Here is a 17,476-nt window from a genome sequence, read left to right on the forward strand (position 1 = left end):
CCGAGGGTACGCTGCTTAGAAAACACAGTGCTCTCAGCTAACCATGCACCACAGCCCTCCTTCCCTGTTAATGAGATTAATGAGTTTGGCAAGCCAGGGACTGCTTTAATAAATGATTAGCTGAGCTTTAGCAAATTCTCATCTGACTAACTTTCCCCACCCTACCCCCATGTGAATGTCTATATGAAGAAAAGAAATGCAACTTTTGGGAAAATACAGGAATTCTTTTTCTACCAAACAGCATTTTGGAGATGTGCAGAAAATTATCTGGCACGTTCTATATCCTTTCCCAAGCTCTTTATTAACTTCTTAAGTATTATTTTCGGATTCCTTCCAGGAATAGCATTTAAGAGCAACAGAGTGCTTCAGATTGGGAGACTGGAGCAGAGGAAACTTTAGATCTATTTAAGTCAAATTATATATAATTATATATGGCTGAATTGGGAAATTATACACCTGTTACTTCCTCTGCCAAAAAAGAATTACTGGAATTGATTCATGCAGTATGTCACTGCTGTAAGAGTGTCCACCAAAAAGGCCAGCAGGATGTTCGACTGCCTGAAGACAAGATGGTGGCTTTACACTGATCAGTTATGTCCAGGCATAGGAATTATAGGACTTCCTCCCCTCCAAGAAGAAACTGCTGACCTGAAAACATAGTGTAGCCAAGACAAGAAAAGCCTCAGATGTCTCAGAGGGCAGAACCCTGAGTTGTTAATAGAGCAGAGAAAAAGAAGAGTGAGATATGTGAAAAATTATGAGAAGCTTAGTGACAGCATCATGGTAGCTCTTTGTCTAGTTTAATATAAATAGGACTAAAAAGAAACTGAATTGTGTTGTGCTATGTTTTGACTGATGCAGACAGAGTAAAATTAGCCTTTACTTCAAACTCATGATGGAAACGCAATTCCTGCACTCTAGAGAAGGAACCTGTTCATTGTGAATTTCACAATGTTTCAAGTTCAACAAGAATAAAATCTAGCTCCTGGGAATCTCCTGACTACATGACTGTTCTGCTTTCCTCCCTTCTTGCTCTCCTAAACCCAAAGAAAAAGGTCTGAAAATATTAATCAATTGCATCTTATAAAGACAGTTATCCTTTCTCTTAGAAAATAAAAAGAATCCATGATTTTTTTGTGTCTGTACAAATATATATACACACACAGACTCCCGGAGAAAGAGCTTAAAAATAATCACACTTCCGAAATATAATTGTATGGGGTTTGTCTGTTTCAATTGGCAATGTGCATTTGTCTCCTTGCTCTGATTCCTTTCCTGAACTATCCTCAGATTATGCATTCAAACTATGCAATCAACACTACACACAAGCTACCACTAATACATTTCACTGGTGATTAAAGAAAATTCCAGGAAGCGATTACAGAGGGGATATTTGTAAGGGCGGGTTTGAGCCTGGTGTGCCTGATCTTCCTAAGCCCCTTCCCTGAGCAAGAGAGAAGGCAACTGAGAGGTGATAACTGAGGCTTTTGCTTTGCCACTGACCTCCAGAAGCCTGTGCCTCCCTGAGATGAAATGAAGATTAAACTTCACTACACAGCCTCTAGGAATAGAATCACAGAATGGTTTGGGTTGGAGGAGACCTTAAATATCATGTAGTTAGAATAAAATTGATCTGAAGCACCAAACCCTGGAAGTAATGGCAAGGCCAAATCCTGTAGGTCAATGGAACATGTCTCAGGCTGCATCCCTCTGGAGCACACAAGACTCAAGTCCAAGTGAAGGAAGGCAGCACACATTGTTCTTCAGGTCAGATGAGTCTCCCTATCTGTTCATGCATCTCATCTCTTTCTTTGCAATTACTTGGCTCATGCTACTGCTTGCCTGAGGTAGTACAGTTGATTCTACGAAACTACAAAAATTGCATCCCCCATTTTCATGTTCCTTTATTGCCAGGAGTGGCAGTTGTGCACACAGCATAATGGAAATCACTGGGTCCTGAACCAGGCACCTCAGGAAAGCTACTCCTAGACTTACCTCAGGGTTTTGGCAGAAAAGCATCCGTTCCCTGGTAAGAGACAGTGCCCTCAGGGTAGTTTATACCCCTTCCCAAATAAAATTAACTATTGGGCAAAAGTATTGCTGGTTTTGGTACCTTGGATACTATGCATCATTTCAAAGTGCTCTCTCCCCCACTGCTGAATACTGGCACACCATTTATACTTTCAGATATGGATCAAGCTTGAATCAGGAAGGGCAAGATCTGGGCTTTGAGACCAGAAAGTCAAGAAATTATAAAGAGATGTGTAAACAGATGAATGGAGAGCCAGTGGGATAACTGAGATTATATTGTACAGGTTCTTGCCTACTCATGTTGGACTTAATCGAATCCATGCAATTTATCAGAAAAAGCCATCACCATCAGACTGTGTCCAGTGCTTATGGGAAATTAATTGGATGTCTTGGTCTGGTTCCTATCAGACTTGTGTTCGTCAACTTTTTTTGGAAGCAAGAAACCAATGCCTGAACAAGTCAGCTGCAGCTGAGGTGAAAGCATGGTTCTGTTTTCAACAGCTCCACAGCAAAATCAAGAATTTCAGCTCTCCATCTACTTAACCTGGAAAGGGGAAAACCCAAAGCAGCTGCAGAAGAGCGTGGCCTTGAGCAGCCAGCACTCATAGCACAGAGCCTCAATACAAAAACAATCCATGTAGGACAGCCCAGGCTGTGCAAAATGACAGCAGTATGCATTGGACTATTCCTTGCTCTTCCCCATTCTCTGTGGTGCTCTCCCCAGGCACCCCCTGCCCCTCACTTCATTCTCTTCATCAGCTTCCCTGTGCTTGTTACATTCCCTTACCACAGCCCCTTTCACACATTCACAAGTCACCCTGCGTGCTCTCAGGTGAATTATCTCAGCTCTGGACACCAGATCAAACCCACCCTGTCTTACTGCTGTCTGAAACCCGTTACAGTTGTCAGATGCCTCCTGATCTAGATTTGGTTCAGCATCCCAGAAACCATTCCCAGAAATATCACTCATCAGAAGCCCGAGAGCAAAGCAAAGCAATGTGAAGAATCCCTCCAAGCCTGTTAACACCAAGGCATAATACCTGTCCTTGGGATGGCATTGGGATTTCCACTGCTGCCAGTCTCACTCAAGGTGACCTCACAGGAACACAAAGTAAGAAAAACATGAGATTTCTTCCCAGTTATGCTACACTTGCTATGCTCTGTGAAGCCAGGCAAGGGAAGTCAGATGAACACTTTAAATCAAGACCAGTAAAAGAGTGCAACCCTGCCTTCCCAAGAAGTGTGATCAGCTGGTCACAGAAACAGCAAAGACACAGCTGTGCTCCAGCATGCCCCCTCTGCCTGCCCCCCTGAACTGTGGCTGGGAAAGAACAGGTACAGCAACAGTATACAGGGACTGAGTGCTAAATTACTGGTGGAAAAGCACTTATCAGAGAGAAAAGATCTCATTTTAACATGGACAGTCTTCTAATTGTGATTTTTCCAAGCTTGGTCCAAGTTGTGAGGCAGGAAAAATTTGATCTGCTTGTTCTGTACTAAAACTGAAGTTCAGTAGCCAGCACAGCACTATGTTCTTGTTTCAAATGCATTAGAAATTACAGCATTAATAAGAAAATGGTAAACACAAGGGAAGGATTCATTCCAGAATCAAGCTGCACTTGGTAATTTACAAGAACAGGCTTTACACAGGGACTGAGGATACTTGGCAAATTGTGTCTTCTTTTTATAGAATGAGAGCACAGCTCCACACATATTTTAACCCGTGTGACCTCACAGGAAGGAATAAAGAACGACCTGCTCTTCATCCATTTGCTGTTGTTATTAAAACACTTGCTTCAGGCACGTGGGAGAGCAGGACAGGAGGGGGAGAAGCCAAACCAAATCCATTGTGCCTCACACAGGATTTTTTGAAATTGCCCTAAGAACTCACAATGCGCAAAACCAAACAAAAGATAAATGCAAGAGCCAAAAATTAAAGACAAACAAAGGACAGAGAGGAATTACTGCTGGGAGGAAAGGGACTGAAAGTGCTGATTAGAATTTTCTCAGCCCACCTCGAGGAGGGAGGAGGGGAGGGAAGGGAACGAGAGCTGGTCCCTTTTGTCTCCCTGCTTCTTCCCCATCCTGCACTCTGTCCCCTGGCCCCTCCACCTCCCAACCCCCACTCCTCTTCCTCAGAGTGGAGTGTACCACTCTGGCTGGATTAGGGCTCCTTACCTTGATGCAGACCTTTCATTCCTTTGCACAGCCACTGGGGAGAGGAAAATCTCGAATCCATGTTTGCTAGCTAGCCCCCTCCTCCTTTTCTGTGCACACACACACACAACACACACCTTGGCTTATTTGCTTTCTGATTTATGGCTGGGCAGCAGCGGCAGGAGGCTGGAGGGGAGCAGGGGAGCACGGAGTGCCTCCATCCCTCAGCACACAGCCATGGATAACCTGTTGCCTGCCGGAAGCCTGTGCCTGCCAGCTCTCCACAGCACCAGCTGCACGCAGCCCTGTCTCGAAACCACACAGGGCTGGAGGAAACTGGAAGGTCTTCCCACTGCAGCGGTACCTCTCTCTCTCCCTCTCTCTGCATTGACCCTGCGTGCTCCAAACACTGCTCGCTGCCAGGAATCGTGAACTGCCCTCAGTGGAAGGAGAAAAGTGTCAACAGCCCGGTCTTTTAGCTTGATAAAAAAGTCCTGATTAGCCTGACATGTCCAGATAAAGAAGCTCTTTAGAAAGAGGGAGGAATGTAATGTCATGCTCAGCTACACCCCGCACTCCTTTGCGGGTCCTTGGATGCTATTTATCAGCACACCACTGGGGCTAGTAGGAAAGGAGGGGCGGCTGTGGGTGCGCTGGCACTCCGGACCAACTCACTGAAGCGGGATACATTTGGAAGCAGCCAAATGGCAGGGAAGGAGGAAGGGAGAGAAGGGAGGGAGAATGAGCTGGAAGCTGCTGAAGCCCCAGATGAGGCCGTGAAACCCTGGAAGGGAGCAGTAGGCAGGCACCGGTGTTGAGGATGACTCAGAGTGAAAATGCAAGGAAAGGGGTGGGTGGGTGGTGGGAGAGAGGTGTTATGACTAAAAGCCGAATTTACTGCTTGTGAATCCTAAATCTGAATAGGAAGAGGGAAGAGGCTGAGGTCTTTTTTGCGGGATACATAGGTGACACTGGGAAATATATGCCACTTAACCCAAGTGTGTCTGTTTTTCTTCTTTCAGCCTGCCTGGCTAAGTCATCCTACTGCAGCTTTTCCTATAGCCTGCTGCTCCTGCCTGTGCCTGGCTGCTGCACAGGCTCACCGGAGGCAGATCTTGCTCCTGACCTGACACGGCTTTCTCTTTCTCCCCGGCTGCCCCGCCGCTCTCACCCTGCTCTAATCCCTTCCCTCTTCTCGCTGCCCAGCTCTCGGACCCATCCCCTTGTCAGCTTGTCCCCCCTGCCCTCTCCCCATCCCTGAGCCCTCTCTGCTCGCCTCTCCGGCTCCCTCCCCCTGCCCTAGGGGGGCACTTGCCCGACCTTTTGGGGAGGCGAGCGGTGGGCGGCGGGCTGGGCTGGGGGACAACCCCGTCCTGCGCTCACAAAGGCCTGGCCGCGACTGCACCGTCACGGGGAAGGCCCCCTGGAATTCTGCCCCTCTGGAAGCCGGGGCAGAGGCAGGGCAGCGCCCTCCTCTCACACCTCTGTTGGACGGCATGTGCGGTCAGGACACCGGGTGAAGGAGAAGTTCCTGCAATTGTTCCCGGCACGGCACGGGGGGAGCCGGGGGTTCGTCGCCCGCCATCCCTCTCGCACCGCGGCCAAGGACACTCCGACACCCCCGGGCCGGCCGCCCCTTCCCCGGGACGGGCGCGCTCTCTCCGCACCGCGGAGGGAAGGGAAGCGCCGGGGGCCGCCCGGAGCTGCCCCGAGCCCCGGGAGGCACCGGCTGCCCCCCGCTCCCAGCCCTCTCCGCCAAGTCCCCGCAAACTGCACCGCGGGACGCCCCCGAGCAGCTCCCGGCCCCACGCCGGCTCCCTGCGGAGCATCTCCCCAAAACCTCCCTCAGTTTTCTCCCTCAGGAAAGCCGCGGAGCCCGGCGGGCAGAGCACGGCATGGGGACGTCGGGGCCACCGGGCCACCCGTGCCTCTGCTCGCGGCCCTACCTGCGATCCACAGGAGGACGATCCATCCCAGGACGTGCCCATCCATCTTCCCAGTGGTGCAGGCGGCGGCGGGAGAGGCGCGGGGGCGGCCCCGCTCGGGCAGGGCCTCCCCGCAGAGCCGGCCGGGCTGGCGGGGCGGGCGCGCCGTGCGGCTCCGCTTGGCTCCGCTCCTCCCCCGGGCCGGCTCCCCGAGGCCGCCCCCGCCGCTGTCCGGAGAGGGGAGGGGGACGCGGCTTCCCGAAACTGCTTCGCTTCCCGCCCTCCCTTCTTCCCTCCCTCCCTCCCTCCGGCAAAGGCGCGTTTCGGTTGCCTGATGCCGCTCCTCAGCCTACGGGCACGTCCCTCTGCAAGTCCTGCGGCCCCCCGGCATCCCCGCTGATCAGCGGGGCTCTCACAACTTCTCCAGTGAGCGCTCGAAAATGTCCCCCCCGCCGATCATCTGTCCTCCCCAAATTAGCCAAGTGTATACCTTGGGAAATGAGCGTAGACGGTTCCTGTTCTAAATTTCCCTGGGGTTTCCACTTCCAGCATGGGCACGGGAGCTAATTATTGTAATTTTAGATAAAGGAGTATCATTTTAGATGAGCAGGTGTCCTGTCTGTTAACAATGGGCAGCCGAGTTGCGGGGGGTTAAGTTTTCAAGTTTTCCTGCTAACATGATACTGAAAGGTGATGAGAATTTGTTTGTTTGGTTGGTTTTGCTTTGTTGTGGGTTTCTTTTGTGAGAAAGGGGTCACTACAGCCTTAAATGACATTTTAGAATATGGATGTTGCTAAGAAATTAAACGGTCCTGGCCGCAGCAAACCCACGTGGATACACATTAACTGTACTTAAAACTTTTAAAGTTTCTGTGAAAACTTAATAAGTCAGTGGAATTATTCATGGGCCTAAATAGCTGGCTAAAATAGCATCATGCTTTCTTTTGTGGCTCAGCACCGGCGAGAAGCACAGAGTGCAAAATGGCACTCCCTATTCACAGCATCCAGCACGGCTTCCCTTTGAGTGTTGTTCATCCTCCGGCACTTTTCTTACGGGGTTTGGCTGGTGTTTGTAACCGCAGCTGGGATGCTGCAGGCATCGGTGATCCACATGAGAGATGGGACTAGTCTCCAACTTCGTCTCATCTGGAATCTGCCAAAAAAACAGAAACTATTCAGATTTTTCTGAAGCAAAGTGCTTTGGTGTGTCCTGCTGCTAAAGGCAGGGTGCTCAGGGACGCCTGCAGTAAATCTGCACAAGCTGTTTACATTCTAGCAGGTGTTCTCCGGTTGCTTGCAGATTTCTCGTCATTTTGCCTTTCAGACTGAACTTCTCTACAGGCAAGACAAGCTTTTCTTTAAAAGTGTAAAAAAAAAAAAAAAAAAAGATCAATAATTTCTGAAGGAAAAACCAATCCAGCATGTTTGCTGTGATAAAAAATGTGTTGAAACATCTTTGGTTGTTTTCAGACAGGTGTAGTCCCTCTGTTAGTACAGTTAAAATGGAATTAAACAAGGAGACAATCCTTAGGCAGTTGATCTGGTTTTAAGTGTTTTATTTGGAGCTATTCAATGTTATTTAAAAATATTTTTCACACGGAAGTTTATTTTTATTCAGCATTGCTTTTAAAAAATACACACCCACCCCAATCAGTGTCCTGATGTTCCTCTGACCTGATACATTATGAATTTAACTGTTTTGCAGTACTAGCTAAACGTTACTATTAGGAAGTCCCTGTTACACTAAATAATGTATATATGTGCATCAGTGCTGTTCTCCTTCAGCACACTGATCTGACACCCCACTGCCTTCCTGCATACTTGCAGGTGGAAGTAGAAACTCTCAATAGGGGCACAAATTCAGCCTCCAGCAACATGTGGTTGCAGAAAATTCAGATGGAACTTTGCATGAGCACTGGGCCTGCCTCACCACTGTTACCTAGCAGTAGGATATAATCCATGAAAGTTTGAACGGGTTGAAGTAAGACTCCTAAAAGGTAAACACAAAGCTATTTTTCTCTCCTTCCCCTAACCATTTTTCCTGATAAACCTCAAAATTTTAAGTGAAATCCCGGTTCCTTGCCTTTTTGTAACTTAGTTGGCCAGGATTCTGATCCAGAGTTTCCTGAGACAATGCTGATGTTGATATTATCTCATGTGTTTAACACTGGGAGCAGTACAATCCCTAATGCGTCACTATTGTTAGCTACCACTGGGGTTTTTTGGTAGTTGTTTTTTTTTTAATGTACTCCAGCTTTTGCAAATAAATTTGGCATGCATCACTTTAGCTAAACTTTTGACTCACGACAAAGGAAGGAAAGATTTTCAATAGAAGGAAGCACCATTGTTTTGCATGTAACGTTGGATTTATATCTGCTTTGAAATTCTCATAAATTTACTGTAGGGTCCTTTCTCACTTAATGTGAGCTGTCATTTGTATATATCCACCTAAAATGGACGCCCAGACCCTGAATTGATGTTCCAGATCTCCGTAGACCTTTGATCTCCTGATTGCAACATCCGAGCTGGCTTAATAGTTAATGTTGGGATGCTGTCTTTCCTTTTAGCCCAAGACAGAAAGCTGCATGACTGCAGTTAGCCCCACTTCACCTTCACACGGTGGGAAATTCCTATGCAATTAGCCAGATGGCTTCAAGCCACAGCTCAGCAGGGATTCTCTGTCCTTTAAAAAACTGGTGGACTTAAACCTTCATCTCCCTCAGTCCCTTGACAGCCTTGACAATCGGATGAGCAAATTCCCGGAGTTTGCCCTGGGTAATTTAGTCCCAGGAAGAACCGGAGGAATACCACACTTGCAACCCTGCTTGATTTCACTGCTGATCCCGTGACTGCACCTGAGGGAGTTCTCTAAGCCGTGGGATCATGAACAAATTCAGCTGAACAATGGGGAAACAAACAAACAAATTTTTACTCATGCTGTAGCAGCTGCTGGCTCTTTTCTCGCCTTGCCAAGTACTTCACTCCTCCCTCGTCTCATCTTCCAGTACCAATCTTTTGTGGTCGTTTCCTCTGCTGATCAGCAGAGTCAGCTTTTTAAGTTACCGCCCCGTGGAACGATTTACACCAGCACCTCAGTCAGCATGACCCATCTCGGCAACATCCCTGCATGAAGATTTTCATGCCGTTCAGCCCCCTGGATTTCCCTTGTAGAAATTTCCATAGAAACAGTGATTTCAACAGCTTTTCTGGGATGCCATGCTAGACTCAGCCATTAGACACTGCTCTCTTGATTTAGTACTGAGATCAGCACGTCGCAGAACTTACTGGGTGACACACCATCAGTTCATAGCGTTTAGTGAGTCTCTTCAGAAAGCTACTAAGTAAAACTTTTCCTCGTTTGCTGCGTTACACTGGAATCTCTTATTAATCCTTGATAGCTTCACAGCAAGACATTGTTGAAATATATTCACTCTCTATGTTGTTTTTTATCCAAGCTGCCTGGTTACATTTGATAGCACAATAATACAGAGCTTTTACGTCCCATTAACATCAGGAGTGAGTGATATGTATATATAAACTGCTATTGTTTTTAATCATGATGTTTGTACCAAGAAATGCTTAGAATATTTAATGGAGAAATTTGGCTTTCTCACTACAATGAACCTTCAAGTCTGTAATATAAATTCAGCATTAGGAAGAACCCAAGAGAACAGCATTCTCCTATAGTATTTACTCCTCTGTATAAATTTCCTATGCTGCTCCTGACTCATTTTTAGACACCAAAAATCACAGCATGCCTTTGCTACACTTACAGAGTGAACCTGAAATTTTCATTTAAAACACTAATGGCATGTCTGCAATAATGTTTTGTGAAGTTATCACATAGGTAAAGGATCACAAGTGAATCATCCCAGCTTGCCATCTTTTGTGTGTCATTATAGGCAAAAATACACAATGGGACAAACTCTGCTTGCATATCTACAGATAACCTAGGAGGTAACAAGCTGCTAAATCCTCTAAGTTTTTGGCTGCAGAGAAACTGTGGGCAGCACAAATACCTCCAAGGACTTTGAGTTCACAACCTGGACTTTTGTGATTGTTCAATCCAGCTTTCCCAAAACAGGCCACATCGCTTTGTCACACTACATCGATTAGTTTGAACTACAGCCTGTATGTTACAAAAATGAATCACAGATCACTTTGGGTAGGAAGGGACCTCACCCTGCCCCTAATTTAATCGAACTTCACTTTCTAGTACTGCCAAGTCAGAGGGCAAGGCATCCTTAAGGCACTTCTGAAGAGGTAATGGCAGGCTGTGATCAAAGCACCCTTAACATCCTCTCTGGAAGTTCAACAGACTGTTTGTTTGTTTTATTCTTGAGCTAACACCAGAACTGGAGAGAGCATCCCAGGCCCAGCTGCTAAAAGCATGAACGTAGAAGTATTACAGCATCATCATCCCTGCTTAACATTTGTTTGTCCTTCCAGGGATGATGCTGTTAGTCCTTTTGATGTAGCATCACTTAAAAAGCTCCTCTTTGGTCAATATCCCACTCTATCACCTACCTTATTAAGTATTCCTTCAATCTTTGTATTTTTTGCAAGTAACTGTGATGACTAAATGTTTTGTTGAAAGCTACCAACAAGTATTTAGTAGTATGCAGCCAAGAAACAACCTAAGAAAGATCTTAATAAGAAGTGTGATTACAATTCGTCATTTAAAATTACATTTTGAGACACCTTAAGCTAATGCTTTAACCAGGGACTGGATGGTCTTTGTATCATAAATCTGTATCCTTGATTCAGTGTTGTGTGGTCGAGTCACATGCTTCATGTGTCTGAATGCATTACCTTTAGTAACCACACTTAATATCTTTTTGATGCAATTATAAACCAATGTGACAGAATGTATTTGCTGCTAACCCATGTTGATTGGCATTAATTACATTACTTTTCCTTAATTCATTATAGAAGCAAATCCTGTATCAGTGATTCTATTCTTTTCCCTAGGATCTCTGTCAGTCTAACAGGTCTGTAATTACTCAGGTCATCCTACTTAGAGCCAGATCCAAAACAGGACTTTGGAAAATTTTTGGTACCTAACATTTAGAACTCAAATCTAAAAATAAAAACCTAATTCAGCAGCAGATTGAGACTGAAAGCACATATGTCCTGTCAAAGTTGCCTAAAGGCTTACAGTTTTCCTTCTCTGCATACCCAGATAATCCTGAGCACAGAGATGTCTAACAAACACCCAAGGCAAGGCTTTCACACATTTGGGGTGTCACAGCCAGGTCCTTGATTCCTGCCTAAAGACCTGGTCTGATCTGATGTTAAGGATTTCCCAGACTTTGCCCAGGGTACTTGGAACAATGTGATGGTTTCACTGGAGCCCTGGCATTAAGGGTGTTTGAAACTGATGGCACAGAGGGGATGCAGCTGTAGCACACCTGGGCTGCTGCTTGCCATGTACCAGGTTTAGTGCTCCTGGTCAGCAGGGTCACAGCACTTGCCCAGCAGGTCCCGTGCATCCCACAATTCCATGACTGCAACCCCCAACATAAATGCTACTATTTCAGAAGAGAAGACAGAAGCATTATCAGCTCTCATTTGAGTTCCCTGAGAAACCTGGAAGAAAGGTGCTGATACCACCCATGAGGCCTGGTCCGGGACATTCTCAACAGGCCCAACACTCAGCACAACCCTGCAAGGGAACAGGGCAAGGGGAGTTCTTGTAAAAAGGCCTCCTGACTCCTAGGTGTACTAAGTTACATTCTTGATCACGTAGGTGAGGTGTAAGGCACCCTGCACTCTTGCAGTCGTGGCACTGTTCAAAAAGAAACCCAGGATTCACTAAGTCAAAAGGTTAAAAAAGAAAACTGGCAGCTGTAGCTGACTGGTTAAATCATTCACCTCGGGAAGGGAGGCCTGCAGGCTCCCATCCCTGAGATGTTTATGCATTACATGTGGAACAATAATAATTACTGGTCTATACTTTGTATCACTCTCCAGAGAATTTGTATGTTTTTTAATTTCCATAACCAGGCTGGGAAAGAAATCAGCCGTGAGATTATGTGACAAAAGCTTGTCTCCAAAGCACACAAAGGAGTGCAGAGGGACAATGGCACTTCACTGGTTGGCAGCCCAACTAACAGCCTGCCCTGGCTCGTCCCACACCCACCACAGAAGCTCATCAATGGCCCATTTTCACAAGTCCAAAGAAGCACAGAGACACAATGGCAGATGGGAACCCTCAGATAGGAACTCAGAATAAAGAAAAACCACTCCAGGCTCTTCCTAGGGCTGTCCCAGGAAAGTTTCAGCTCTAGGATAGGCTCCAGGATACAGACTGGAGCCTGTCACGATAAGCCAACACCACAGCAACTTTAGGACTGAGGGAGACTGTATCCTACAGATTTAGGACTCATTAGGGGATGCAAGGGAAGAATCGCTCTAGGACATGAAATAAAACGATGCAGACACTGAACTCTCCAAGGTAAAAAAGAGGGAAAGTTTAATTCTGACTCCAACATTTATAGATTTCCAGAAGTGACAGTGAATTGGAGGATGACAGTGCCACCTCTCCAATGGCACTGGACAAACCAACAGTTCATCAAATTTCTGCTCCTCCATAGAAGAATGCAAAACAATAAGTTATTTACAGAAAATGTGTGAGAAAGTTCATTACAAGAATGTAAACACCAGAAAGCTTAGAAAAACTTAAAAAACCAGGGCGACAGAAGAGCATCTCAGGATTGCATAGCACTCCTCGTGGGATGCTTAGAGAAAGAATCAGGCAAAGAAAGGGAGAGATCTAGGTGATTTAGGAAGGAATAGGTAAAATAAATAGATGGATAAGGGGATAGAAAGAACCAGTTGGTGTGAGGGAGTGACCAGGATTACTGTCCCCTAGAGCAGCCCAGCAGCCCTCATGTCAGTGGTGCCAGGAGGGAGGGACTGTGACAGTGTTAGTCACAATCCAGTTGGACTTCTTTTTGGGAAGGTGGTGTGCCCTGAGAGCCAGGGAGGGGGAGAGGATGGCTCATCCCTACTGGGAAAACCACAGCAGGAGCTGGGTTAGGCTGGGAATACACACTTGACCTCCCTTCACTTGGATCTGGGAGTGTGGAGTTGCATCAGCCTCGCCTCTCCTGGGCTGATGGATCTGGCCTGATTCCTCCAACATAAACACCAAATATTTCCCTCTGTGGGGGAGTGCTGTAGTCCCAGAGCAGCAGGTAAGTGGGGAACAGCAGATGTAGTCACTGCCAGGCTTTATAGAATAACACTGCTCATTCTTTCTGACAAAAAAACACCCTTCAAGGAAAGATTATAGCCTTGAATCCTGAATGAATGCAAATACATTACTGGCAGAAAATTTCCAGTTATTTTTTCTGTCCCTATAGTACCAGGGTACATAGTCCCTATTTTGAGATGCTGGCAAACTCCATGCATTGATGGAAAAGCAAAGGCTGGCAGAGGAGTTCTCTGGACCATTTATACTGATTTTGAAAATTCTGGAGCTGTGTTTCCAAAGCCAGGTACAGAAGACTTTAAGTGTTGGCACATCAATTAACTAAATTAAGTGCTTAAAAGAAACAACAACAACAACAAAAAAACCCAACTAATACATAAATACTGGCATAAGACTTGTTGTTATCTGCTGGAAGGGCTCCAGTGGTACAAATGTTATTTTCAAATCAGTGTAAATGGTCCAGAAAAGTCCTTTGCCCGCTAAGTTAAACAGCAGGCAAATGAAGATTTAAAACATGAGCTCTTCAGAGGCACTGGGCTCTCCTCAGGGCCCTGAGGAAGAATACTGATGGCATGATGCTCTGAAGATGATCTGTTCCCTGTTTTTTTAATCCGACCCCCACCCCACAGAGGAAAATCCTTTCTCTCTCTACTGCTTATGAATTTTATTTTCCAACCACACCTCTAGCCCTAGGAGAGCTATCACTGGAGCCTTGTGTTTTTCAAACAGTTGATGCACACATTATCTGAATTTCTTTAAAAGGAAGGGCTGCATAAGGGTGGGTCCCAAAGCTGCACATGAGAGTAAAGAATATGATGTGAAGAAAAATAAAACACAAGTGCACAGATGCACTCCTAGCAACGACTCTTACAGTAATATAACAGCAAACACTTGCCTTTCTGCCTGAAAGAACTAGGCTCTGTGCAGATGTTTATATTTACAAGATACAAGCCATTTCTTGCAGTCTTTCCTCAGAGACTTAGCATTAATGTATCTGGAGCTAGACTGGAATATAAATTATTTTCCACAGCAGTAAAAGTGACTTTAAAAATGCTTACCTTGAGGTTACATAATGATTTTCTACATTTTTAACAATGTGATTGACTCCTCCTGTATGTTTAACAGCAAATTTCCTAAGTGGAACACAAACCAAACTGTTTCTCAATATTTGAGCAAGACAGAACTGCCTCCAGAATGAGCCAGCATTTTTTAACCCTCAGAGAAACCAGCCACCAGGGAGATGCAAGAGCAATCTGGTCTGAGTTTACCTTTCAGCAGTTCCAGCATTGACAAATATAATCAGCTAAGTCAAAGGTTTAAGGCTGGACCTCCTTTGGAGCTGAGCAGGCTTACCCTAAGATGAAAAAATGTGGCTAGATTGAGGAAAAGAGGCAGATTTTTCCAGTGATTTGGAAATGCATAGATGTGTTTCATTGCTGTTTTAATCCTCATGTCTAAGGTTATAGCAAATTCAAGAGGATTCTGGGATGGAGAATTGCAAAGCCTCTTCCATGTCAGTGCTGCACCATTTATTTTCATGGAGACTGGATAACTCCACTGAAGATGGCTGCATGAGAAGCAGATGGATGCAGAAGGAGATTCCCCAAAAGACAGGGAACAGCAAGGAATGTGGGAGACATCACATGCCCTGGCCAAGGAAAATCAGGCCAGAAGTTAATCAGGGCCTATGCCAGTATTGCCACTCCAGTAACCCTTCTGGTGTCAAATGTAGGGTCCTCTGTTCCAGACAACCAGATTTCTGCAAACTGATTAAACTTTGTTTTAAAGCCAATTGTGATTATTGACCTGCTGTGATTATTGCCCTGCTGGCTTCTCTTTATTTGTTTAATTTTTTTTGCTATGGCCATTGAAGATCATTTGATTTTTTGAGAGATCAATAGAAAGCTTAAGGCAGGAAGCAACTCTGTGCCACTTATCAAGATGATGCAGATCAGATTATTTCCAGCTTTTATTTCATCTGAACTGTGGTTCCCTATGCAATTTCAGTGAAGGAAGTGTCAGTCATGTCAACGAGATAGATGAAGGGAAAAAGCCCCAACAACCACAAAAAGCAACCCAAAACCACAAAAAAAGAGTCTGAACAGCAGCCTCAGTTTTGTGTAACATAAGCTCCCAAATAATTTTTAATAAATGAGTTTGCCCTTCCAAGTGCACACATGCCCACTCACTTCCTCCACTTTCCTGCCATATATCTCAAAACTAAACCCAGGGCTCTCCCCTGAAATTGATCTCTGCTTTCCCCCCTTCTCCTTCCTGAACCTGGTGCAAACTCATGTTCCCATTGGGTATTTCTTATCCTTCAGCACCCAAAGAACATTTTAAAAAAATTAAGAAGAGCAGCCATGCCACACTCTCATCAGGACCTGCTGTGAGGTTGTTGTCCACAAAATTCAGATTCATCTATGTGGTTTGCAATAGGCCAATAATTGCACACTTGATAGAGACATTGATTATTTACTTATTTTGGAGCTGCAGAAGCCTGGGTGCCTGGTGGTATTTCATAAATCAAGCACAGCCCACTGGGCTTTCTATGCCATTACTTACACACAAAAATGTTGTGTTAGTAACCTCCCAAGTACAATTGGTAATAATTACCATACAATTACATAGTCCCACCAGACTCCTATGCATGCTCAGGGGAAGGATCTTCACCTAGACAGGGATCTTTTTGACCTGGAGGTGTGATTTTTAATATTGCAATGAAGGTAGTTAACATATATCCAGGTATGTTTATGAGGCACCTGGATCTGACACTGGATGATGTGATTTTGTGGTTTAGGGGTTACAGTGATAGTGCTGAGTTAGACTGGCTCATCTTAAAGGTCTCTCCCAACACTGATTTTAGAATTCTGCAGGATGCATGGGCCTTAAACTTTTTGCCAAGTTGGCAATATATACATCAACACTTTGATTTACTTCATCCATAGAGCTTGTTTGCCACAGAATGTCCTTGACTAAGGTGTGCTAACCACTTACCTGGTTCTACTGAAATACGGCATCTCGTTTTATTTTATGAAAGACAGGAAATCTAGGCTGGGTATTAGAAAGGAATTCCCTACTGTGAGGATGGTGAGGCACAGGAACAGGTTGCCCAGGGAAGTTGCCCATCCCTGGAAAGCGCTCAAGGCCAGGATGGATGGAGCTCTGAGCAACCTGCTCTGGCAGAAGGCATCCCCAGAACTACATCATCTCTAAGGCCACTCCAACCCCTTCACATTCCACGGTTCTGTTCACATTCCATGGTTCTGTGATCCTTGGGGCTTGCTGGCCGCTATCTGTCCCACTGATAACTCTCCTTTATTGCTGATGTGAAAAACGCCAATCACTTGTTTTTAAAATTTTAAAAGTTTAATAGTAATAAAATGGTTATAAAAATAGCAATATAATTAGAATAATAAAAATTTTGGACAATTTGAATTAGGACAATATGAGACAATAGAAACACAGAGTTATGGACATCCGGGTACCTTTTTTTGGGCAGCATAAGCCTGAAAAAGGACACACGTTAACAGAGAATTAACCCTTAAAAACAATAACCTGTTGCATATTCATACATCTCATACATGATGCATAAATTCCATTCAAACACAGGATTCTGTCTGGTCATTGTCAACTTCTTCCTCATAATCCTAATGGTGCTGTCCTACCTGAGCGAGGCAGGAAGAAGTTCGTTTCTCCTGATAATGGGGCAATAAATTCTCTTTCTCTGAGAGATTTAGGTGTCCTTGGCTGCTATCTGGCGTGAGTCCTTTCTTTAGGAAAAAAAAAAAAAGTATCCTACATAGCATAGTTTCTATTTGAACGTTTTCTTATCAACGAAAACTACATTTAACACACTACGTAAGAGAATTAATACAGCATCACTTTCTAACACAACACTTATACTATTCATTTTAATATTTGCGAAAAGCCAAATTATAAAATACGCATTTTTCGCAATGGAAAGGAGCAGACGAAGCTCAAACAGGGCAGCACGGCCCAAGCCCGCCGGGGCTGGAAGGCACCGCCATGGCCGCCTCGTCATGGCCGCCCCGCCCCGGCCCGCGGCCCGCGCCGGCGCCGCCCCGCTCGCCCTCATGAGGGGCCGCGCCGCTGCCGCGTGTGGGTAGCGCGCTTCGGCGAAGCC

The 17,476-nt window shown here is 45.4% G+C and overlaps 1 protein-coding gene across 6 annotated transcripts in view; it reads right to left on the bottom strand.

Moving 5' to 3' along the window:
* ILDR2 (immunoglobulin like domain containing receptor 2) overlaps positions 1-6,395 on the bottom strand; it is a 40,747-nt gene extending 34,352 nt beyond the window's left edge. Inside the window, exon 1 of one of the 6 annotated variants that reach the window (XM_077174559.1) lies at positions 6,135-6,311. In XM_077174559.1, coding sequence (XP_077030674.1) covers positions 6,135-6,180 — 46 coding nt within the window. In that variant the 5' untranslated portion in view covers positions 6,181-6,311. Of the gene's footprint in view, positions 1-4,209; positions 4,489-6,134 lie in introns of those variants that run through there. The other 5 variants (XM_077174561.1, XM_077174558.1, XM_077174560.1 and 2 more) reach the window with 5 other exon arrangements.
* Between the last annotated feature and the right edge of the window lie 11,081 nt (positions 6,396-17,476).

This window comes from Agelaius phoeniceus, chromosome 2, assembly GCF_051311805.1.
Source record: "Agelaius phoeniceus isolate bAgePho1 chromosome 2, bAgePho1.hap1, whole genome shotgun sequence".
NCBI lineage: Eukaryota > Metazoa > Chordata > Aves > Passeriformes > Icteridae > Agelaius > Agelaius phoeniceus.